We start from the raw sequence: 26817 nt of genomic DNA, 5'->3' as shown, positions 1-26817 counted from the left end.
CAATGCTGCTGTAACAGCGCGCTTATATCATAATTCGGGTAATGGGGCTCAAACCGCTGTTATAGGAGCTGAAGTGTATTTACAGGTTTTATTCAAAATGTATTCAGCTTAGAGTACTTTTAAAGAGTTTTGAACTACATTAACAGCACAAGTCAGCCATGTTGTACGTTTCAATATAGTCCGGTGGCCAACTGCATGAAACCCTACCTGATAAAAAAATAGAAAATCCTACTCTGTAGGGGTAGCTGACTTTTAGTAGCATCAACTGCTCTTGGTCGGCCGCGGCTTAATTTCGCAAATTTTGCGTAAATGGCAAAATAGTGGCACAAAAATTCATCAAAAAAAAAAACCCCATCGTATAATAGAATGAAACTTGCAGGGTAGGATAGCTGCCTTTGAGGACAGCAAAACAAAAGTGGTTAGCTACATCCTGTGTTGGCAGGTTCCTGTGTTCGACCGAATTTGTGGTACCACGTGACAACTACAATTTACCTCATCGAAAAATAGAATGAAAAAAACTGATTGTAATACCTACATTAAATTTGTTGACGTATGTCTTGGTCGGCCTCACCTTAGCCTGATAGCTTTTGCAGTCCGTCCGCATTAAAAAAAATGTGAATGGCAGCAATCCTACCATAAAAGTGACATTCTATTTTTCGATGAAGTAAATTGTAGCTCACGTGGTACCACAAATTCGGTCGGACACAGGAACCTGCCAACACAGGATGTAGCTGACCACTTTTGTTTTTTTGATGAATATTTGTACCACTTTTTTGCCATTTGCGCAAAATTTGCCAAGTTAAGCCACGGCCGACCAAGAGCAGTTGAAGCTGCTAAAAGTCAGCTACCCCCACAGAGTAGGATTATTCTATTTTTTTATCAGGTAGGGTTTCATGCAGTCGGCCACCGGACTATAAATCCATAAACATGGCGACAACATGTGCTATAAGTGTAGCAGTAAACGCAGTTACTCGACTTATAGTCGAATTAATGAGATATAACAGAAACTAGATCGTGTAAGCAAATTTTTACTTATTTTAATTAATATTTTTTTATTGAAATTTAAGAAAATAGGCGGCCCATGAATATATATGAACCAGGCGGCGTAGCACGGTCGCGTTTTTATCGCTTGTCACCATGCCTGTCACGTTCTAACAAGTATGTATACGCGAAAGGGACGCGCATAGTGATAGTCGATAAAAATGGAACCGTGCTGCGCCCGCAGTGCCTTTGGTTTTATCAATAAAGTATTTTTCGCGCTAGGTTTTACTGTATTACGTGTACTTACAGACAGTAAAAACTTATGTACACAATCACGGTAAAAATAAATGTCATGGATGACAGCAGTAAAAAAATACTTAAGTACCTTTTTGTTTTATTAGATACGTGAAGACGATTAGGCCTCAAACTTAATCAAATAATTGAAATATAATCGCTTACCTGAGATCGTTTTTAGCACATATTTGTTGAATAAAAGCATTTACTGCACTCTTACACATTTAAAATGCCGAGTAAAAGCAATTCGGCTACTTTTACGAAACATTTTTGCCGAGAAAAAGCAGTGCGGCTGCTTTTATAGAACACTTTCACTGAGTAATAGCAAATTGATAATGTTTATAGAACAAATAATCGAATAAAAGCACTATCGTTGCTATTAAAACACTAGAAGCGCTTTATATCAACTTTTACTCAACTCTTACAGCATCGATTTGCTTCTTATACAGCGCTTACTCTATTTTTATAACACTTCTAGTCTGTATAAGTGCGCCTTTTCGCGTTGAGTAAACGCTTACAGGACTTTTATTCGACTGTTTTTACACCGTTTATAGCACCAAAAAGCGAAAATAAAAACGTGCTCTCAACTTTTATAGCACATAGATTTGCTAGTTGGGACCGCTGTCGTGTGAATACATACATGGATATCCATTTGTGTCATTCAAACGCTTTTTTAACGCGCGTTGAAAAAGCTGTCGTGCGAATGGGAGCTAAGTGTTCGCGACATATTAAAGTAGACTTACGGCGCGATTCGGGAAATTATTTAGAGATTCACTAGATATGAAATAGTATAGTTATGTGACGTTCCACGGCAAAAGGTACCTTATGGCGGCTGGCGCTTACGCTATTATTAACGCGTCTCCAATATTCAGCCAGGGCAATGGTACCTTTAGCCGTGGAACGTCACATATCTTTACTATTTCATATCTAGTGAATCTCTAAATCATTTCCCGATTCGCGCCGATTAGTTATTTTATACATATGCTCGCATATATATTATGCATATATATTATGTATATATTATGTATTTACATGTAGGTATGCATATGCATATGTGACATGATACAGGACTTTTCAATCGAGTAAAAACATTTGAAAATCTAATTATGTTAATTACAGACTCGTAGCATACGTATAGTATATATGTAGAATCCTACAAAGTATATACAAAAGCGTCTATTGCTTCACACTTTATCGATGTTATACCCATGAGTGAGTACTTGTCGTCTAAAATAATGCCCAGAAATATTGTTTAACATGATTCTTCTATAGTTTCATTTTAGCGGCGCTGTGCACTTTTTGTGATGGGGAAAAATGTTAAACTCGCGACAGGTCACGTGACCGACAGATTCGACAGATTAAAAATTCGTAAGACAGACACGTGACCTGATCGAAAAACTGTTTCATTGAGTTTTCACTTCTGCCGGCACTTTTTTTTATCAATGTTACTTATTTAGGTACACAACTCGTGTGTTAGTAGAGTAAGCGAAAGAAAGCTCACCACCTCATCAGTTACGATGGGTAATCTCAATTCTCATATACTGCCGTATTCGAACTTCAAGATATTCATAAGAGACGACACGTACTAGTTCCATTCTAGATACGTTATAGTTTAGATATCAACTAGTTTTGCAACGCTATTCGGGCAACCAATGTCACTTTTACGTTAGATATAGTAAGATATCTATTAGATGTGAATTGGATCTCTAAGTCATATCCTGTGGAAATCTTTCAAGAGTATCTCCAGAATCGCGCAAATGTCAAAGGACCCCGCAGCAAACATAGGGAAAAAGTGGTTTCAGTTAAATCTCACGAAATTTTAGTATGATGTTAATTTGGTTCTCCTGATTATTTTTTTGTATGGGCACAACTCTCTCAGAAGTATACTTTCAGAAATAATCAATGTAATTGTTTTGAACATAATAGGTATGTGTTTGTTAGCCATTTTTACGTAATTCCTCCTCTTGACAGTTGGTGGCTTCACCATATAACGTCAGTAACTGTCAGTGCGTGTCATAACAATACATCGATTTTAGAAAACATGTCGCATAAATAGAAAATTATATAGTTGATTATTTCTGAAAGAATACTTCTGAGAGAGTTGTGCCCATACAAAAAAATAATCAGGAGAGCCAAATTAACATCATAATAAAATTTCGTGAGATTTAACTGAAACCACTTTTTCCTTATGTTTGCTGCGGGGTCCTTTGACAGGTTAGATCTTAAACATATCGTTATCGTATCTTGGTGATGTCTAAAAGATATCTAATAGATGTCTATTTCAAAATCCGAATCGGGCCCATAGTTTGGTGAGACAAGAATAATTGTACTGCTATCTACGCTGAACATGTTAGAACGTGAACCCTTTAAGAGTGTGACAGCAAGTACCTACAAGTAAAAATAGTAAATTACTTTCTCGACGTGCTGTGTTTGACACGTACGCAACGACGATACCTATTTATAAAGCTACGAGAAACCTTTGTGGTTGCAGAAAATATTTTTCACCGTCTTGAAAATGCAACAATATAGCAATATATGTTGAATAGCACATTTTGCTATTTAGGGGTAAGTGAAATATTGGAAACGAGGGTGTATGACCTAAACGTCAGTATTTTAAAAGTAAAACACATTTTCAATTTATACCTACCTACTTAGTTCATATGAATTAGTGGCATACCTACTCGTAATTCAAAAAAAGCTATAAGGTTAGGTGGGTTAAGGGTAAATACTTTATGTTTCTCGGGGTAAGAGACACCGTCCAACAACAACAGACAACAGTCCTTACACACATTTAAGGAATGCAAATCGGTTATTTTTTGTATGGAAGTAACCGCGGTTTCGGTTAAAAACCGATTATTTCCATACAAATAATAACCGATTTGCATTCCCTACACATTATACACAAATTATACACCTAAACCTTCCTCAAGCACTTTTTTAGGGTTCCGTACCTCAAAAGGAAAAAACGAAACCCTTATAGGATAACTCGTGCTACTGTCTGTCTGTGGGCCCCATTCGGATTTTGAAATAGACATCTATTAGATATCTTTTAGACATCACCAAGATACGATATGTTTAAGATCTAACCTGTAAAATTTGACATTTGCGCGATTCTGGAGATACTCTTGAACGATTTCCACAGGATATGACTTAGAGATCCAATTCACATCCAATACATATCTTACTCTATCTAACGTAAAAGTGACATTGGTAGCCCGAATTGCGCTGCAAAAGAGAACTAGTTGATATCTAAACTATAACGTATCTAGAATGGATCCAGTACGTGTCGTCTCTTGTGAATATCTTGAAGTTCGAATACGGCAGTGTCAGACGATTCCCTCCTCCATTTATTTTCAAAAATACCAGGTCTAAAATTTTGAAAAAAATACACTAATATGTAGTTCTTTACCTATAGATGACAGGAAAATCTATTAGGAATGTGGAGTCAAGCGTGAGTTGGACTTAATTTCTTATTTTTTAATCCGACGCCTACAGGTTTTTAAAGACATTTCATTCATGTTCCACATAAAAAAATACATTGTAAAAAATTGGGTAATGTACGGTAGGTACTTTGAAACGCGAGTCCGATGACCAGTTTTTAAATTATATGCGGTAATTATAATGCCGTATGGTAAAAATAAATAAATTATATGTAGGTAATAAAGAGTTGACATTATAATAATGTCGAATATACGCCCGGTCGTCGTTCTTGTACCAGCACTGCGATTAGGTAACTAAATACCTACTTGCGTGATAAGTATAATTGAATTCAAACCCACATCAAGTGGAATTATTTTGTTGACACGGAACAAAATGATTATTACAGCGGTACACACGCACAGTGCTGCTCAGTTCTGTATCCCTAAATTCAAATCATAACTTGTCGACATGTTATAATTTGTTGAGAGCATACCTTTAAATGCAATACTCTTAATTTTATTTTAATAGGTTAATTGGTCAAAAAACTACTTCTAACTTACTAAATACATGGCAGGTAATATGATTATAATTACCGACCGAAATAACGACTAATTATTAAGTAATCAAACTAATTGACAGAGCTTGTTTTAATTGCTTCGTGAAAACACGTTTATTTTTTAATATTTGTAGCCAATTTTACATGGTACACATATATGTGACATAACTTCACAAAATAGGTACCAGAATAAATACAAAATAATCCGTCTCAGAAACACCTTTCCCATTAATTATTAGTACCTAACAAGTAACTAAATATTTACGCAAATGGCCGTGTGATTTTAACGTTATGTTGTACTACGATCTTTTTAACCTTACTAACAGTAAGGTTCATAATTTTCGAATAGAACTAAAATCACGCTTAGCTTAACTGTCTGTATAATTTACAAGTATTATTTATTTGGAGCTCATTACTAATCCATGCCAGGCGTGTCTCACTCCGCGATTTCGTCGCTTTGCTACAGGTAGCTAAAAGTACATCCGTTCGGCCCCAATTTTGGGGTTTGTCATAAGCCCCGCGTGGCGCTGTCGCCACCTAGCGGCCATATCTGTGATGATCGTAACAGACACGTTTTGTTAGAGAGTGAGTCTTCTGTACTTAGTACTATTATTTATTCTGTGTCCATGCCAAGGCTCGAGACCACCACGCGCGGCATCTCTCCAGTAGGTAGACCGCTTACCGCACATAGCAGCTATTACCATACACGGAGGAGCAATAGCCGTGTCAAGTGATAAATTATGACAGAACCTCTTAAAGAAGGCTTTTGGTATTCAGGTCAGGCTTGTATAAATTCAGTGCTCGACAGAGGATAATTTAATTCGTCCATTCATGGAGGTGCGAATTTGCGAGTGCGTATCGGAGGGCGCGCCTGCCCCCCGCTGCCAGCGCCTCCCCCGGCGGGCGCCCACGATGACGTCAACCGCCCACCGAGCACCGCCACCCGATTATAAATAGCCATGCCGATAACACGCCACAGGTTTCGGCCCGTTTACTTCCGTTAAATATTATATTTAAACTAACTTTTAAATTCTTTACTAATGATAGTCATGACTGCTAAATAAATGTGATTATTTAAATTTAACGACAGGTATTTAAAAAGGGGGCCGCTACGTACTGTATTGTATATTTAAGTACCTTTTGAATACATTAAATTAGTTTTTATGTAGCTGGATTCAAGTTCAATTGTTTTCAACATAATGTATGGTTCATCATACCAAAGAGAATAGAGTGTATAGAGACGGATTGTCAAAATGAATGATGTAGCCACTGTAAATTAACTGCCATCTTTCGACAGAACATGAAACTGTTAGAACGCCATTTTTAACTTTGACCCTTATTCTTTCATATGATATGTGTTAACTTATTAAATATTATCAAACTGCACAACGGGACTTAATCGCGTATTTAAGTTTTAAGATTTACCTCCGACGTTTCGAGGACGGCGTTGTCCCCGTGGTCTCGGAGAAGACTGGCTCAAGTTGACATCAACATCTTCTAGCCGCGCGAGTTTTTCGAACTAGGTGCACTTGGTCTTGTTTATCAGTTTGAACGTTTTGCGCACTAGGGATGTCACTCTGTCGACACACAACACTAACGATATTCGATTTATCGACTGTCGATATTCGTTTCCGCTTACATTTACTAATGACTGGATTCCATGTGGATGAGATCTTAAAACCCTCGTCCCGATTAAAATTGCAATGTTTTTTGATTTCAATGGCTTCCCGCACTTTTCTACTGTAGAAATGGCGATCCGTGGAGAGGATTTTAGGGTTATGCAGCTCAATCCAGTGGTTTGGTCCTGACTCCAGCAAATGCTCAGCCACCGCAGACTTGTTGACCTGACGATTTTTGACAGCTGCGATATGTTCCTTAACTCTTTCTGCTATGGTGCGCTTAGTTTCTCCGATATAGGAACTACCACAACTGCAATCTATTTTATAAACGCCAGGTGACTGGAACGGAATAACGTCCTTCGGTGACCTTAGGCTCCCTGCTACTTTGGATAAAGGTGTGTACACCGTCTTTATAGAGTACTTTCCAAGTACTGTGCCAACTTTATCCGTTACCCCCTTTTACATACGGCAAAAATGCCGGCTGTCTGGAGACATCAGGACATTTCCGCCTTGCCTTTCGTCTGGGTTGCCACTTTTTTACCTTGTACCCGTTCCTCCTTAGTACCTCCTGAATATGCGACATCTCACTCTCTAAATATTCAGGGTCACACAGATCATGTGCTCTGTTTACTAGCGAGGTAACCACCGATTGTAAGTGACGAGGATGGTGGTGAGAAAGGGCGTTCAAATACCTGTCAGTGTGTGTAGGTTTCCTATAAACAGTATGAGTTAGGGTTCCGTCCACTCGACCGATCACTTTCACGTCCAAAAACGGCAAACTGCGCTGTGATTCCAATTCATACGTGAACTTCGTCTTCGGATGAATTGAATTTAGATATCGGAGTAGTTGCTCCACCTCCTGCTTCCCACCCTTCATAATACAGAAAACATCATCCACATAGCGTTTCCACAACTTCACCGCCCAAGGCTGCAAGTTTATACTGGCTTCGATATGCTCCATCCAGATATTTGCCAAGACCGGTGCTACAGGGCTACCCATGGCTACCCCATCAATCTGGAGGTAATGCTTTCCACAATACAAAAAGTAGCTTCCTTCCAAGCAGTTCCTCAGCAACACCATTACTGACTCCGATATACCCTCATCGCTCAGTTTCCTTCTGACTACTTCTAGACATTCTTTAACGGGAACATTGGTGAAGAGCGACTCAACGTCAAAGCTCACCATTACCTCATCTGGTTCCAGCGTTATTCCCTTGAGAATATCTATAAAGTGACGAGAGTCCTTCACAAAAGACGACGTACTGCCCACAAGCGGCTGCAACACCGACGCAACATGCTTTGCAAGATCGTAAGTGGGAGAAGAGATTTGACTCACGATAGGCCGCAAAGGCACATTCCTTTTATGTACTTTTGGCAATCCGTACAGTTTAGGTGGCAGTACGATCTTGGGTTTGTACAACCGATCGAACACGTCTTCTTCGAACAACTCCCTGTTGTCTTTGATGACAGCCCTAATGCGACGAGAGACCCTAGCTGTAGGGTTGTACGAAACAGGCTTGTATACGAGACTGTCATCCAGTAAGTGCCGTATTTTGCTGTCATAATCCGTTGAGTCCATCACTACAGTGGCGTTTCCCTTGTCAGCCTTAAGAACCAGGATGTCCTCATTTTCCTTTAGATCCCTAAGGGCTGATCGCTCCTCCGCAGTGGTATTACTCTTTGGAAGTTTGGCTTTCCTTAGAATAACGGCAACATCCTGTCTTAACTCTTCCGCGTCGCACGACGGCACCTTGTTACGCGTTATAGCCTCCTCAACACCACAGATCACAGTCTCATACGGAACCCTCTTAGGCGTCATTGCAAAATTTAAGCCTTTTTCCAGTACGCTAACAGTTGCATTATCCAATGTATCAAAGACAACAGGGAGTTGTTCGAAGAAGACGTGTTCGATCGGTTGTACAAACCCAAGATCGTACTGCCACCTAAACTGTACGGATTGCCAAAAGTACATAAAAGGAATGTGCCTTTGCGGCCTATCGTGAGTCAAATCTCTTCTCCCACTTACGATCTTGCAAAGCATGTTGCGTCGGTGTTGCAGCCGCTTGTGGGCAGTACGTCGTCTTTTGTGAAGGACTCTCGTCACTTTATAGATATTCTCAAGGGAATAACGCTGGAACCAGATGAGGTAATGGTGAGCTTTGACGTTGAGTCGCTCTTCACCAATGTTCCCGTTAAAGAATGTCTAGAAGTAGTCAGAAGGAAACTGAGCGATGAGGGTATATCGGAGTCAGTAATGGTGTTGCTGAGGAACTGCTTGGAAGGAAGCTACTTTTTGTATTGTGGAAAGCATTACCTCCAGATTGATGGGGTAGCCATGGGTAGCCCTGTAGCACCGGTCTTGGCAAATATCTGGATGGAGCATATCGAAGCCAGTATAAACTTGCAGCCTTGGGCGGTGAAGTTGTGGAAGCGCTATGTGGATGATGTTTTCTGTATTATGAAGGGTGGGAAGCAGGAGGTGGAGCAACTACTCCGATATCTAAATTCAATTCATCCGAAGACGAAGTTCACGTATGAATTGGAATCACAGCGCAGTTTGCCGTTTTTGGACGTGAAAGTGATCGGTCGAGTGGACGGAACCCTAACTCATACTGTTTATAGGAAACCTACACACACTGACAGGTATTTGAACGCCCTTTCTCACCACCATCCTCGTCACTTACAATCGGTGGTTACCTCGCTAGTAAACAGAGCACATGATCTGTGTGACCCTGAATATTTAGAGAGTGAGATGTCGCATATTCAGGAGGTACTAAGGAGGAACGGGTACAAGGTAAAAAAGTGGCAACCCAGACGAAAGGCAAGGCGGAAATGTCCTGATGTCTCCAGACAGCCGGCATTTTTGCCGTATGTAAAAGGGGTAACGGATAAAGTTGGCACAGTACTTGGAAAGTACTCTATAAAGACGGTGTACACACCTTTATCCAAAGTAGCAGGGAGCCTAAGGTCACCGAAGGAGGTTATTCCGTTCCAGTCACCTGGCGTTTATAAAATAGATTGCAGTTGTGGTAGTTCCTATATCGGAGAAACTAAGCGCACCATAGCAGAAAGAGTTAAGGAACATATCGCAGCTGTCAAAAATCGTCAGGTCAACAAGTCTGCGGTGGCTGAGCATTTGCTGGAGTCAGGACCAAACCACTGGATTGAGCTGCATAACCCTAAAATCCTCTCCACGGATCGCCATTTCTACAGTAGAAAAGTGCGGGAAGCCATTGAAATCAAAAAACATTGCAATTTTAATCGGGACGAGGGTTTTAAGATCTCATCCACATGGAATCCAGTCATTAGTAAATGTAAGCGGAAACGAATATCGACAGTCGATAAATCGAATATCGTTAGTCTTGTGTGTCGACAGAGTGACATCCCTAGTGCGCAAAACGTTCAAACTGATAAACAAGACCAAGTGCACCTAGTTCGAAAAACTCGCGCGGCTAGAAGATGTTGATGTCAACTTGAGCCAGTCTTCTCCGAGACCACGGGGACAACGCCGTCCTCGAAACGTCGGAGGTAAATCTTAAAACTTAAATACGCGATTAAGTCCCGTTGTGCAGTTTGATAATGTTTAATAATCGTGAAAGTTTAAATCAGTGTTTTATTAAATATTAATATTAACGCCATCTACTCGAGAGTAGGCTGCAGGTTATGGCGCCATTAATGAAAAGATTGCACCATACCTTTGGCCTATAGTCAAGTATTGCATACCTGTGTTGCGTATGTGGGATAAGTACACACTTATCCTTAGGCAGGGACACCCCTGCCTTAACTGTAAGCTGTATCTTCTTAAAAATTCAAGTCAGTTTCACAGATATATGTATAGTCGTATTGATGAGGTACTTTAGATTGTCCGTACATTAGTACATACACACAATACAATACAACACTCTTTATTGCACACCTCACATACACGTAGTTTACAATAAATGAACAATAACATAAACAAAGACAACATAACACATACACATAATGAAATAAAACAGTGGCATAGCATTTATTTTTTCACTTTAGTTCCAATCCTTCGCTTGATACTTTCCCGTAAATAAATATTGTAAGAAATGATTATCAAATTCATGTATTTGCTTACAAATGTTGCTCTTTACGAATTCTAGGCATTCACTGAGTTGATCTCTCCTTTAAATAACAAATAAGATTAAAAACATAAACTCACTAGGCAAGTACCAAGTCTCGGAGAAGGTAGCTGACACTTACTTTACGAAAACTTGTTTTTATTGTGAAACTTTGAACATTTTCCTAATATATAGCCAACAATACGTTTGTTGCATCTACCCAAAGGATTACGTTGTTTAATGTTTTTCTTACTAAGTTGTCGGTAACTTTAAACATGTGCGAAGAATACGGTGTCTTCATAACTTTGAGCTTTGATGTTTACAGACGAAAAGTTACCCTCGGAAAATGGTTAATGAGAGCAACGAGACTTGGCAATTAAGTTTGCTGTACTATCCTTATTACAGGATACAGGCGAGGCGTCTGGCAGCTTTTCATCAGTGGAAGTCAGAGAATGTAGGCCCAGAAGGATGCAAGTTGTTGACTTCGGGGTTTGGTTAAGGGGAATTATGTATTTAATTCAAATATGACATTTCCAGACGAATCTGTTGGGAGAAACTACTGCCAGGTGATGTCTAACGTTAGGCCTGCGGTTTCTGTTTCCACAATAATGCGTTATTTATTGTAATGATTAAATATAGTACCAACTTTCTGGAAACGAAAAATCATCGGTACTTTTCGGCGTTATTTTTTCCACAAGCCTTATTGAGGTTACTTTGAAACTAGGTCAATTTCTGTAAGATTGTCCCAAAATATTTATTTATTTTATCATATAGAACAGTATGTTTCGAAAACATGTGCCAAAAGCATACCTACAATAATAATTCTCTTTATTCATCATTGTTTTTAAAACACTTACAAAACAATTAAAAATACATATAAACACATTATAAAAAACCTAACCTAGGGTGCCGCCTGGTGGTCAGGGCCGCAGAGTGAGGAACTGACGTACTATACGCGCCGTGTCCAAAATTACCGCCTTCTGCATCTGACCCTTGATCCAGCCACCCAGCGAGAGTCTCTCTAGGTGTTGGTCGAGACTCTTCGCTATGAAACCGTTCGCTGACACGACTATCGGAACAATGATCGTCAAGTCAACATCCCACATGGCGGTAATCTCATGAGTTAAGTCTAGGTACTTGCAGGACTTGTCCTTCTCGGCCTTCACGAGATTCTCATCATGGGGGATGGTGACGTCGACGAGCACGGATAATAATTTATTATTAGCATAACATCAAAATCTTATAGAACTTTTGGTGTTGTTTCAGGTCTGCCTACGCTAATTACAAGTCGTTGAGGGAATCAGACAGTAGCATATCCGGGCCCGACCTGCGATAAAAGTCTATAATGTGGTCGGGCGTGCGCCCACGGGGTGTGCGTAGATTGTGTACTTAGTACGCGCGAGTGGTGGGAGGTGGGTGACAGCATGCGGGTGTACTGCATGGTCTTGGCGGCGCTGACGCTGCGCTCGGCGGCCGAAACTGCGCCGCGCCGCTACGCAGCGGAGTGGCGCGGAGCGCGCGACCGCGAGCTAGCGCACGCGCGGCCCCTGCACGACCTCTTCGACCCCGAGCCTGAGTCAGCGGCGCTAGCGCCCGCGCCTGTGTCAGCGCCGGCGCACCAGGTCCCACCGTCTCTACCCGCTGGTGCTCTCCACAAAGAACGAAGACGCAACCGAGCCTGGTCTAAACGTGCCCCACGCCTCCCTTCGGAGATCGCGAATCAGATGATGCTACGAGCTTCGCGGTCCAGTCGACCTTATGATGTACCCCAAATTGGTAAGTTTAGAATTTATTTTAGTGACGTTGCTGATAATAACAACGGTTTAATATTATACAAAACCATCGGTCATAGTACATAGAGTCGACGTGTCTAAAAAAAAAATATATAGCTGTATTTAGCCACAAAGAAGCGAGCATAACGTTAAACACGCTCAAAGGCACGTCTTTATCGTGGGATGTTCATCTCGTGAGATATTTTTTTTTTTGAAGTGAAATCTTCTTTAGCGGCGCTGGGCACTTATTGAGGTGGGGAAAAAATGATAAACTCGAGACAGCGTAAGGCGATCACGTGACCGTAACTTTTGGATGGCCACTCATTTAAACGGCATTTAAAAATCTGGTACGGGTGGAAATATGAGGATCTCACTGTTACATTCTAACTTTATATCACTCAAATATAATTCAATAAAGCTACATCTTGATTAAATCGCAAATAAAAGTGAACTCTAGTACCGGTGAATAAAACTCAAAATATCATGATCAAATATATTTAGATGCGAGGTCTATTCGAATTTTAAACAATTAACTATAACGCTAAAAATTTGAATTTCGAATTTTAAACAAGCTCACTGAGCAGCAATTTCGGAACTAAAGTTTACAATAGAAAGGAGGATGGAGGTCAATTATACATAGTGCTGCAGACATTTTGGACTAATTATTGAGTTTTCACTTCTGTCGACACTCTCGGAGTGCAACCCGTTATTTTTTTTTGTTTTGTATTTGGGAGACTAAAGGCCACTTGCACCATTCACTAACCCGGTGTCAACCGGTTAAACTTAGAGTTACTTTGGTTACCAGTACCTACAATTTGACAATAGGTTAACGGTTTAACCGGTTAACACCGGTTTAGTGGGATAGTGCAAGTGGCGCTAAAAGAACTAAACTCAAAGAATTAGTTTCGCTCTTTCACTGCGTTTGGCCATTTTAGAACATTGTTACCAATTCGTTTTATAGCCTCGCGATAGAAAAAATCACGTGAATAAGTAGTTAAACTATTAATATTATTGGTTATTGTGTAATTTCTACAATCATCATCATCATCTCAGCCACGTCCACTGCTGAACATAGGCCTCCCCCTTGGACCTCCATTCGTACCGGTTGGAAGCGACCCGCATCCAGCGTCTTCCGGCGGCCTTAACAAGGTCGTCTGTCCATCTAATGTAATGTAATTATAATTGCATGTAATTTCTACAATATACATCAATAAAAATATTTTGGTACTTTTGCGTAGCATGATACACCTAATATTTAATACTCTTATTACAGAAATCCACCTATTTCCGGTTTAATAAGGTTGAAAAGCAATTACAATTGAAATCGAGATCACTATTAATACTTACAATATATTATGCTTAAATATAAGTTCACAACATTCGCACAAATGTGTTCTAGTGCACATGAGCACACGCAATCAACAAAATTGAAATGTTAAATGCGCATTAACTATAGAACAGACGTACTGCAATCATCACGCGGATGTCCCCAATGAAATGTGTAGCCGTCATAACAGACATCCGAACGAGCTGCAGGACATTAAGTGGGCATGTCGAGTGCGGATAGGCGGCAAATGCCAAAAGCTAGTGCTTACTGTAGTCCCACGTAACAGGCGGCGTGTGCACAGGTTCACCGCAACCTGTGATCCGTTTAATATGTACGGCATTGCTGCCTGTCGGAGCGGCCGGCCCGGCCTTTGTGCTCAACGCATAACGCTATCATTACTTACGGCGCGATTCGGGAAATGAATTAGAGATGCGCTAGATAAGATATAGTAAAGATATGTGACGTTCCGCGGCGAAAGGTACCATTACCCCGACTTAATATTGGAGCGGCGTTAATAATAAGCGTAAACGCCAGCTGCCATAAGGTACCTTTTGCCGTGGAGTGTCACATATCTTTACTATTTCATATCTAGTGAATGTCTAACGGCGCGATATCTTAAAGTTCGAATCGCGCCGATAGTCACAATGTACAGGGTTAACCAGCACCAGTTTAGCATAATTAGGTATTATTAAATTGTACAACGGGACTTAATCAAAAATTTTTTGAAGTGAAAACGTCTTTAGCGGCTCTGTGCACTTTTTGTGATGGGGAAAAAATGTTAAACTCGTAACAGATGTCACGTGACCGTAAGACGGACACGTAACCTGACTGTTACAATGTCATTGAATTTTTTTTATTGATTTACATGCCACCTAGGGAGTTTCATAAACTCGAGTACTAACAGTGATGTGCTTAGGGGTTTCAAGTAACGCGACGAAATAACGCTAGATGGCGTTAACCTCAATTATACATAGTGCTGCAAACATTTTGCACTAGAGGGCGCTGTTATTAATGTCACTGAGTTTTCACTTCTGCCGGCACTCCCGGAGTGCAAACCGTTGTTTTTTTTAAAGTTTTTATATTACCTTTCTTTCGCAATGCGTTTCCATGCCAAATTGCAGCTTTCTAGCAATACCGATCACGAAGCGAAGCCTCGGACAGACATGGAGAAACTATAAGGGTTTCTAGGTATCCTACGAAACCTTTAAAAAGGCGCATTATAGACACACATACATACAATAATTTTATTATGAAAAGATATTTTCCCTAATGTCCATATTCAGGGAGGAAAATGAGGACGTTTGTAAACGAGTAGCGGTCCTCCACTATTCTCATGGTAGACTTATTAAATTTTACATTAAACAACGCGAAATGTATGTAAGTATTTATATTGTACCTACCCGATGGTGGACTCGATAGTCGGGCACTGCTGTTAACCCTACGTGTATTTCTAGAGAAGGCGCACTTGCCCCATGGCCCTGCCTGCCCTTAACACCCTAGCTGCAGAATAATCGAGTCTTGCAAGACGTAATGGAGTCTTAAAAATAAGTGATGAGGCTCAAATTATAAACCCGAGGCGAACATTACCCGCCTTAGTATTTCGATTATATTTGGCGTTAATTAACCCCGTCCTCTTCAGTCAAACAAGCCGTTTTCGTGGGCTTATTCACTTAATATTTTATTTGATGTTAGTAAGCGCATTGTAATAAATATTTTTTTTTCTTAGCCTATTTGTGTGTCCCACTGCTGGGCAAAGGCCTCTCCCCTGATTCTCCATGACTCCCGATTTAGCGTTTCCTCCGGCCAATAAACTAAAAAATAATAAATAATAAACTATCTTTATCTTTCTCTTTAATAAATGGACCTTACCAGGCGTGGCTCACTCCGCGATTTCGTCGATTTGCTACAGGTAGCTAAAAGTGCATCCGTTCGGCCCCAATTTTGGGGTTTGCCATAAGCCGCGCGTGGCGGTGTCGCCACCTAGCGGCCATATCTGTGCTGATCGTAACAGACGCGTTTTGTTAGAGAGTGAGTCTTCTGTACCTAGTACTATTATTTATTCTGTGACCTTATCATGAGACGGGTATTCATGGGGGCTAGCTCCGGTCCCGTGACCGTCCTCTTAAAGCTTATTTATTATTCCTTTATGTTGGTACAAATAAGTAGTTTCCTCAATTTACATTATCAGAATACAGAGCGAGTGAATAATGGACATTAGTGAACAGAGTGAGTGAATAATGCAAATTACTTAATTAATTTACATCTCACAAAACAAATTAGTAGTTAGTAAAAGTGAACTTAATATCCTAAGCTATATTGTGTCAGTAGTTTGTAACGTACGGAACCATAGGAACGCGAGTCTGACTCCCACTTGGCCGGTTTTTATCTTGTAATCGCATTTGGAATATTGTCAGTCGGTGCTTTAGGAGTAGGTAGGTTACGCATTATGCGTGCGTAATGTGGCGAAACAAGCGGATGTAAAGGAACGAGTACCCACAACACAAGCCTTCTTGAACTTACCGTAGGGCTCAGTCAATTTGTGTATTAATATTTAATTTGTTTACTTCCTCGTCATTTTCAAACTTGAAATCTTCACATTAGGATTTTGAACCCAAAGGGTATTTTTACTCTTTGGATACGGGACCCTATTGCTAAGACTCCACTGTCCGTCTGTCTGTCACCAGATTGTATCTCATGAACCGTGATACCTAGACAGTTGAAATTTTCACAGATGATGTATTTCTGTTGCCGCTATGACAACAAATACTAAAGAGTCCGGAACCCTCGGTGGGCGAGTCCGACTCGTACTTGTCAGGTTTTTATAACACATAGTACTTTCAACTTTACTAATCAATAAAAGGTTTAAAAACCCGGCAAATGGTCCTAAACTTTAGGTACTTTACCTTTATATCGCCATAAAGTTTATACGGATCTTTCAGAATAGTTTTAAGTCATAATGTATTGTTTGTCCGAATTTTCGTTAGTCATAATTGGTTTTTCTCAGGAACCCGTAACTTTTCAGGATTGCCATAAAACAAACCTAAGCTAACCTAACCTATCTACAGAATAACCTTACGAAAAACCTGAAAATTTTACGGGTTCAGATTTATGAGTAACGATAATATGACAAACAATACATTATGACTTAAAACTTTATGGGAAATAAAGGGATCCCAGTTTATACTCATTGCTTTTCATTTTTTTAATTACTGAGGGTCCACTAAGCCACATTGAGCTACACCCGAAATATATAAATAGATAACCAGGTGAACCTTGCAAATCCGTAAGAGTTCCTTTTTGACTACGGAACCCTCAAAAGGAGTCGGTATATCGTTTCGTACAACGACGCACCACGTACGGTCCTTGTACGTGCGACACATACCAAATATACCAATGACTTTGCCATATTTATATCCGTTCATTGTTGACTCTAGGTTTAAATATAGTTAGGCTGGTGGGTAATTTTTTTTTATCGTTATGAGTTTTATGACCTTAGGATTTCATCAGCCTAAAATATTGTTACAGGACGATTGACAGTGTTCTAGAATCGCTTAAAATGGAAATTTTTTCTGATTCTGCAGATCGACGTAGTTAGAGTAAAAGTCACTCCTGCAATTCTTTATAGCGCAATTAACTCCCCGAAGGTAAAATTTTAAGACACGCATTCAGGGATCCTATAAATTTTTGGGTCAAAGGATCATGCCGAATTTGGCCTACGATTCGATAAGCATCCTATATATATATATATATACCATAAATTTAATAATATTTCTTACGATCTCATACATACTGCATATTAGATTCCAACGGACACTTCTTAGTAACGAAAATAAGTAAAAGAGTAATTAAACCTAATCAACACATCCCACGCCATTACATAGAATCAATGAGAGTTTATAAATGGAAGTCTAGAGATAAACAAAAAAGTATGGCAGCAAAATACATTTCTACGATGTTCCTGTTGATGCTAATAACGCTTACTTATTATGTTCTTTAAAGAGAAACATTCATACCACTAACGACATACTGTTTTAAGCACTAAGTATCAAAATTACAAAAAGAACTGCGATACAGTAAAAACTTATTTTCCAAAATCCTTTGATTACAGCTGTCACTATTGTTTGACACATTTAAGGCCTACCTACGAGTAAAATTTGTTTTTGCAATCACATTATTTAGCCCAAAATGTATCTCCTAGACACATTTCATCAAGTTTGTATTGCATAGCACTCGTGTTCCAATTATGGATCTACTGATGTCTATGTTATTGAAATCCGCTCAGTAGTTTAGTCCTCTTCTCTTAAGGCGGCTGTTTTGATTTGTCTTTAATAAAACAAGTGAATACAGGTTGTAAAAGACAAAACGAATCTACCGATATATCATTTAAAAAAATCCTGTGTGTGTATCCTGTGTGTGATTTAAAATCCTGTAGGATGTACTGAATATCAGTACTTAAACCCATAACCCTATTACTTTCTGGTGAAGTCGCAGTCGAGTAAAATGTTGATTATGGGGTAGATCATGTACAAGTGTATAGACAAACGTGGAATTGATATTCCTACAACACTGCTATTAAAAGGAAATGTCCCCTGAAAGCTAAATCTGGATTCATCAAGTATTTTCTCTAATAACATATAGGTATTTTTATCGGCAAAGGTGTCGAAGACTTTTTTCTGTACAATTTAATCGATTTTAATGTTGACTTACATCATATTGTCATACATCATTGTAGAGAACTTAAATTAGCACACATTTTCCTAGATGGCGGCGGTTCCTCGAGGTCCCCAAAAGTCAAATAGTATGTACATAAAAACCTTTAATTAACATACCTACCAAATTTCAGGACTGTTCTAGAGATTTCGAGGTTAGTCCTAATCCGATTGTGCTATGGGCTCAAATCAAAATTGTCAGTAGATTGGCAGAGCCGTGTTGCTTTCTTTAGAGAACAGTCATTTCTACATCTGTTAAATCCTACCCGATATAACTTGAAAAAGAGAATCGTTTTTTCTTCGTTTCATATGATTAGTATTTCTTGTATTTAAATTTAGTTACAGTAAAATATTTCAATTTTTCACCTCACCAACGCAAATACTATAACTGTAAAAAAATACTAATCAAATTCAAACGAACATTATTGAAAAATCATCATTGTGTATCATATTTATAGTCTGAAGATACAGTATTCATACACGGGAGGAGGAGAGTTTCACTACAGTATTTATTTATTGCATTATTATCGGACAAGCATTTGAAAGCTTTAAATTTAGGAGGGCCCGGGCGTGTCCGATCATGGGTAAGAATTCCTAGACGTCGCCTGTCCATCACTCACGCAACAGGTTCATTAGAACTTCCGACAGGCCACTAATACCTTGATAGCCCGACAGCTAACTATAAATAACAACTAACAAGACGTGTATCTCGGGCTTAATCGGGTTGACAATTAAGTGTTAAAGCTTTTTCATTATATTTAGCTCTTTGTACACACGTGTAGGTTCATATACTCGTAGCACCTTAATTCGAATTAGAATAGTTTTATATTAGATATTAATCTGACAATGCTCTCAATGCATACCTATGACTCAATTTTGGTACGAAAAACATACGAAACAGAACCGAAAACAAAACCCTAAAAATTTATTACAATAGTATACATTGTGCAACGTGGGGCACAATAGTACATTGTGCAAATATCATAATATCATTGTATTAATATTCTTACCCTTGAAGTTACACACAATGTTTATCATCAGAGCGCGGCGCGCTCATTCTTTCTTCCGTGATCATCACACTTGCGAAGGAAAACACTAAATTTCAAGCGAATTCTTAAATACGGTGACGTTGCCGTATTGAAAATTTTTGGCAGTGTAGGCATCGACATTCAGCCACAATTGAAAATTGTGTAAAAAAAACAACGGGTTGCACTCCGGGAGTGCCGACAGAAGTGAAAACTCAATGACTAGTCCAAAATGTCTGCAGCACTACGAGTATGTATAATTGACCCATCCACCTTTCTATTGAAAAACTTTAGTTCCGAAATTGCTGGCCAGTGAGCTTAAATTTGTAGCATTTGTTTAAAATTCGAATAGAAATTGTAAAGTTACCTTGCAGACCTCGCATCTAAACATATTTGATCATGATATTTTGAGTTTTATTCACCAGTACTAGAGTTCAATTTTATTAGCGATTTCATCAAGATGTAGCTTTATTGAATTATATTGGAGTGATATAAAGTTAGAATGTAACTGTGAGATCCTCGTATTTCAGCCCGTACAAGATTAGAACATTGAGCTTTATTGCTTAATATAAAAGTCATGTTTTAAATAATTTACCTGATTATGATAAGTTATGACTAAAGTTCTTTGGTGAATAACATTGTCCGTCACAAATGACGTCAGCGCGTTACGCGTTACGCTGTCTCGAGTTTATCATTTTTTCCCCACCTCAAAAAGTGCTCAGCGCCGCAAAAGAAGTTATCACTTCAAAAATTTAAAACTGCTATTAAATTAATCTAATGAAATATTTGTAAGTATAAGCAAAAATATTAAATAATAAACATCGGTATTTTAAATGTAAAACTCCTTTATACGTTGACTTTAAACAAAAAATTTTATAGTTCGAATGAATTAGTGACATAATTTAAAAATATATAGGCCTTTGTCTTTCAGTACACCTGCATGAAATAAAGTATTTTTCGAGCAAGTGTGATGAAAATAATTATGAATAATAATATCGGTCATAACCAGAATCACACTGAAGGCGTATTCTGACTGTAATAACAGGTTATGAATTTGATCTGGGCTTGTTATGGATATGATCTGTCAGTGTCAAAAGTGACATTTTAACCATAAACGTCACTTTTAACACGGACAGATCGTTTCCAAAACAAATCTACATCAAATTTATAACTAGTCTATAAGAATATGTCTCCAGCTGACAAAAACGAGTAATAAAATAAGATGCGTTTGATGGAATGTCTCAAATTCGCTCACTTTATACGCTTTTAGTGTTCTACTCGTAAAAGCAACTGGATGTCATAAGGAATAAGCTCTTTTATTAAATTTATTTTTCTAAATGATAATGGGTTCTCTCGTTTACCTGCGGAGTGCAAGGCTCTTAAGGCTCTTAGATATATTGCCCACGGAATGGATGCCTCCAAACCATAAAATTACATATGACTTAGATGAATGTCTCGCGTAGGCTATAAAACCACCTTCCCCGCTACGGCTATTTATATTCATCTATAGAAAACACAAGACAGAAGCGTGTTTTTTACGAAATTAAAATCGTTGGACGATGATATAATATATTATTATACAGTTCATGTTATTTATTTGGGTAGTGCGACCCTACAAGGAAACAAAATCGTTGATATATATTATAAAGTTGATGTTATAAGTTTCTTATAATACGTTTAGAAACTACAAACCAATGGCCTATATTGACAAACATTCACCTGTAAGTAATTTTGAATCGTAATTTTAACTTTACACCGATATACGGCTCGATTCGGAAAATAAATTAGATCTCTACTAGACCTCAACAAGTTACGATATGGATAATTTAAAGATATTTGTAAGATAAATATGTCAAATTTGACTTTTCCGCGATTCTGGAGGTCCTCTTGAACGATTTCGACAAGTTATGACTAAGATATCCAAGTCACATCTAGTCGATATCTAATGTAAATCTAGTTGATCTCTATATCATCTCTAGATCTTGTGATTATCTTGTTTCCCGAATACGCGTGATATTTTAATTAAATTCAAATTTAGAACATCTCTGAGATATAATCGAATTTGATTTGACCTCTATTCTTATATCAGTCGAAATGACGTTTTATTCGAAATGAAATGTCAGTTGCAAACAATTTTGACGAATCTCGCATGTTACCTACTTGATATCGAACAGTATGCACTCGACCCCCGACTCTAGTGTGGCTACTGAAATATTTAAATTTTTGGCGGGAAATTTAAAAAATCTTGTGCTGGTCAATGTATGATGTATCTGTCAGAATTCGGGATACCTGCTTCCTATTTGTCACAATAGAATTGTAGAGAATATGATGATATTGCAATAGAATCGCTCAACCGACATGATCAGACCAAGTCCTACGCCGAAAACAGCCAGGCTTTATATTTTATTACTCACTTATTCAGCACATTACGAGATTTCTGCCCAAAATACACTATTATCCGGAAATAACGCACTCGCATCGTTTGATTACGTAATTTTATGGACCTAAAGGGGCCCACGGCCCACTGATTAACAGTCCGCCGGATGGTATCGGCCTGTCAATTATTCGGAACTGTCAAAATTTTGTTCTAACTGACAGGCCGGTTTTGTCCGGTGGACTGTGGACTGTTAATCAGTGGGCCCCTTAAGCATTCAAATCAATACCCTAAAAGATGGCTTCATTTCGATACATTAATTAAAGTAGATTTGACGTATTATATATGTTATGGCTATTGGCCGCTTACCTATGACGAAGCCTAGATTAGTTTAATAACCGCTGATATTTTAGCGCAACATTTTTTAAAAATGTTAAGAACTTGAGTGCAAACCTTAATTATTTAAAAAAATATATATGAAAATCGCAGATATTTTTTATTTGAACTAACTAAGCATTCAGTTTCCAAACCGTGGCCATTCTCTTATTATAATGCATAAACAAAATTCCGCGGTAGATATATTTGGAAGTTGGCCTAAGCGGACAGTTTTATCCGTGTCTCGCCGTCGGGATTTGACTCACAGTGGAAAAGTCACCATGGCACGTAATTGGAAGCGGAAACAACTCGGCGTCAGTCCCGCCGGGACCGGCGTTAGTCCGGTTCACGCGCGGTCCGGAAAACTTAAACACAATTTCGCATAGGTACCCTAACGTTGCCCAACAATGCCTTTTATTCCCAACCTTGCCAGTTTTTTTAAGTACCATAGCCAAAATGGCAAAAACCGATCCCTTATAATTTCGTCATGTCCGTAAAACAACGACTTGTTTCACCTTACACTTTTTAGGGTTCCGTACCCAAAGGGTAAAACGGGACCCTATTACTAAGACTTCGCTGTCCGTCCGTCCGTCCGTCCGTCCGTCCGTCCGTCCGTCCGTCTGTCACCAGGCTGTATCTCACGAACCGTGATAGCTAGACAGTTGAAATTTTCACAGATTATGTATTTCTGTTGCCGCTATAACAACAAATACTAAAAACAGAATAAAATAAAGATTTAAATGGGGCTCCCATACAACAAACGTGATTTTTGACCAAAGTTAAGCAACGTCGGGCGGGGTCAGTACTTGGATGGGTGACCGTTTTATTTTGCTTTTTTTTGTTTTGTTTTTTTTTGCATTGTGGTGCGGAGCCCTTCGTGCGCGAGTCCGACTCGCACTTGCCCGGTTTTTTTATACCTGAATAAGCTACATACATGCTAGAAATCGTATAATAAAAATTACTTAGAGCTAGCTGAGAATATGTAGACAAATACATATTCAGTGATTATATAAAGTCGATGGTATGAGTGCATACATACACGGTGTAACATGAGGAAACCGAATAATTTTAACCACGCATTTCTGAGGTCAAAAGAAGAAAAAAATTTTAATGCGAGTTTAGGTCAATTTCGCCAAAAAAAATTTTTTTTTGTATTGTTTTTTTTTTAATTTTTTGAATGTATTTGTACATAAAAAATAAATGTTATTGGTAAACTTATCACTTAAAATTGATTTTTACATTTTTTTTTTCGTAAAACCTACTTTTTGCAAAGTGTTACTCGTCACTTTTTGACATCTATCAATAAGGATATTTAGACTACCTCCCATAGCAGTAACATCACCATCAAAAAGGCCTTTTACAGTATGTAACAATAAAAACATTTTTTTTTAATTAATTTTATCTCTGAAACTAAGCGAATTTCAAAAAAAGTTTATAGGACATATTTGTCTCTAAATGTAATCAGGAATAATACGCTGTTAAAATTATTCGGTTTCCTCATGTTACACCGTGTATATTGAGATTTATTGACATGCTCATGCACCGACTTAAGTCGACTCCATCAATTCTGCGGACTTGACAGACTACAGGGTTCTACAAATGATTTAGATTTATGAACAATATCTGGGAGACCGAGCTTTGCTCGCAAAACATAATAAATAAAAACTCAAAAATGCGCATTTTTTCAGAAATAAGACCTAGCTAGATCGATTTTTCACTGCCGAAGCCTCCCACATATCAATTTTCATCGAAATCGTTAGAGCTGTTTCCAAGATACCCGATATATATATACAGGGTGATTCAGGAGACGTGAGCAGGACTAACACTGCGCATTTCGTAAATTATAAGCAACGGTTTCCTATCAGTATTAGTGAGGTTAACGTTAATTTTCTAGTCGTGTTGAAAAAAAAAGTTATTAATTTATTTACGACAAGGATGGTCACCCTAACATTAGAATACTAATCTACCGATATTTTGTGTCAAATTGAATGTCATCACTGTCATCACGGTCTGGTTACTTTTGAAAACTCGTATCTCACTCAGGTTTGACATTTTATTTTCTTCGTAAAAGAGGTTTTATGTTTATTAATTAGGTCTTGTAGGGTGACCATGATTGTAGAGAATTAAATTTGCCCTCACCAAAAAGTTGAAAAATAGGAAAAAGTGTGGTTGTTTCACCTAAATCGATCGGTGATCGATCAATTATCAGTTACTGAGTGTGCAGGATTAGTCCTGCTCACGTCTCATGAATCACCCTGTATATATATATATATATATATATATATATAAATATATAATATCTGGGGGACCGAGTTTTGCTCGGAAAATATATAAAAACTCAAAAATGCGCGCTTTCCCAGAGATAAGACCTAGCTAGATCAATTAATCGCCCCCGAAAACCCTCATATAGCAAATTTCATCGAAGTCGTTAGAGCCGTTTCCGAGATCCTCGAAATATATATTTTCCTCGTTTAAAAAGGTACTAAGATTACAGAAAAGTGATCAAACGAGTTGCCGCTCATCAAAAATATGCTAAAGATACGATATGGTGGGTGTCAAAACTTCAAAAGCGACGTTTTTGTTTGAAGAAGAGATAATACAAATGTTACGTTCATTTTCCTTCCCGGGTATTGATATTATGATCTGGATCGGGTACTCATCACACAAATAAATGCCAATGCCCTTACCAGGATTTGAACCCGTAGGCTTCGTACGTAGGGTCACTACCTACTTACTAGGTCAGACAAGTCATCAAACAGAAATTGTATGAAATCCCATTACTATATTATTTATACCTTTTAAAAATAATTATCGACTAAGAAAACTCCCCATAACCAGAGATGTGAAAAATACTTTATAAAAAGTATTTAAATACAAAATACAAATACTTCCTTGATAATACTATTTCAAATGCAAAATACAAAATAGTTTTTGAATTTGTATTTAAATACAAAATACGAAATAGGTATTTTCAAAATACTTATTAAAATACAAATACTTTGCGATAAAAGGTACTCTGAGTAGTGAATACCTAGTCTGAATTAAAAAGTATTACTCGGAATTTCCGAGTTGAAAAGACTCTCTTTATTATTTCTCTTTCTCTTTATTATTCTTTGAAATCAATCCTCTATCTAAAGTGCAAATTTCTAGTTGTTTGCTCATATTAACCGGTAGGATGTAGGTATGGATGATGGTTTTTAACGGCCAACTTTAGCATTAATTTGTAATGTTTTACAGCTAGTATAGCCTCGTTAGTGTGATGAAAACGTTTGTGTTGCACCAGGGCAGAAAAGTTTGTTCTCCTCTCGTGCCTTGAAACCCTCGCAACACTCAAGATCCCACTTTTTTAACCACTCGCTACACTTGTGGTCATGTGCGACGTTTCTAAACAGATCCAACAGTTCACTTCAACAGATCAAACAGATCCAAGTGAAAAAAATGAGAGAGTTGCCAGGATTGTAACATCAGAAGAGATTGTAACTCCTACCTACATTACCTACCTACTATAAAGTATTTTGTATTTTGAAAATAGAAAATAGGTCCCAGAAACTATTTCAAATAAAATACAAAATAGTTTTCTTCAAAAGGTATTTAAATACAAAATAGGTATTTTGCATTTTGTATTTGCATTTTAAATACAAGTATTTCAAATAAGTCACATCTCTGCCCATAACCCAATACAGCTATAATTTTAAACTATAGTATTAGAGTGAGATAGGGAGATCAATGTCCTTACATTGTTTCAACCTCTTTACTTAATTTATATTTTATCTTGTTCTTACAAATACATAAATCAAAATGATAAATTAAGACAAACAATTAATATCTAATTGAGGCTTTTAGCGCGTTAATGAATAACGCCGTAGACAATAGACAGTCTTAAAATTTTAAATTCATGCAACGCTTGATATATTTTACTTCATATTTTTAGTGTTCCGTACAAAACTTTGTTTACGGAACACTTATGGGATCACTTCGGTCTTGCAAATCAGTTAAATACGTTTTTCTATATACGTTGTGCTTCCCTCATATATTACATATATCCTTCTCAGCCTTTAGAATCTCACTAGTGATAACACCCACACACACACACACACACATACACATAAACACTTGTTTCCCTTACCATTTGTTTTGTTTCTTTTTTCTTTATTTTTTATAATGATACATATATTTATATATCTAGTAATGCATAAATGCTATGTATACTGTGTCTAGACTTAGATAGATTAAATGTGATCCGGGAGAGGTGGTGCTTCCTGCTGTCATACAGTTTTTAC

General features: G+C 38.2%; 2 protein-coding genes and 1 long non-coding RNA gene across 3 annotated transcripts in view; 1 reads left to right on the top strand and 2 right to left on the bottom strand.

The window, feature by feature from the left end:
* LOC134667969 (uncharacterized) overlaps positions 1–26817 on the top strand; it is a 125180-nt gene that overhangs the window by 32005 nt on the left and 66358 nt on the right. The window contains exon 2 of the mRNA XM_063525408.1: positions 12222–12731. Within this exon, the coding sequence (XP_063381478.1) occupies positions 12380–12731 (352 nt within the window). The 5' untranslated portion in view covers positions 12222–12379. The remainder of the gene's footprint in view (positions 1–12221; positions 12732–26817) is intronic.
* On the bottom strand, positions 6781–7325 carry LOC134668236 (uncharacterized). Its single transcript, XR_010098748.1, has 2 exons — positions 7217–7325; positions 6781–7086 (listed from the first exon to the last, which is right to left on the bottom strand). It is a non-coding gene; the product is annotated as an uncharacterized LOC134668236 (long non-coding RNA).
* Positions 7429–8689, bottom strand: LOC134668336 (uncharacterized). The gene is made up of 2 exons (XM_063525816.1): positions 7563–8689; positions 7429–7438 (listed from the first exon to the last, which is right to left on the bottom strand). The coding sequence occupies exons 1-2, from the start codon at positions 8687–8689 to the stop codon at positions 7429–7431; spliced, it is 1137 nt and encodes a 378-aa protein (XP_063381886.1).

This window comes from Cydia fagiglandana, chromosome 10 (assembly GCF_963556715.1).
Source record: "Cydia fagiglandana chromosome 10, ilCydFagi1.1, whole genome shotgun sequence".
NCBI lineage: Eukaryota > Metazoa > Arthropoda > Insecta > Lepidoptera > Tortricidae > Cydia > Cydia fagiglandana.
This window is presented reverse-complemented; position numbering and strand designations above follow the sequence as displayed.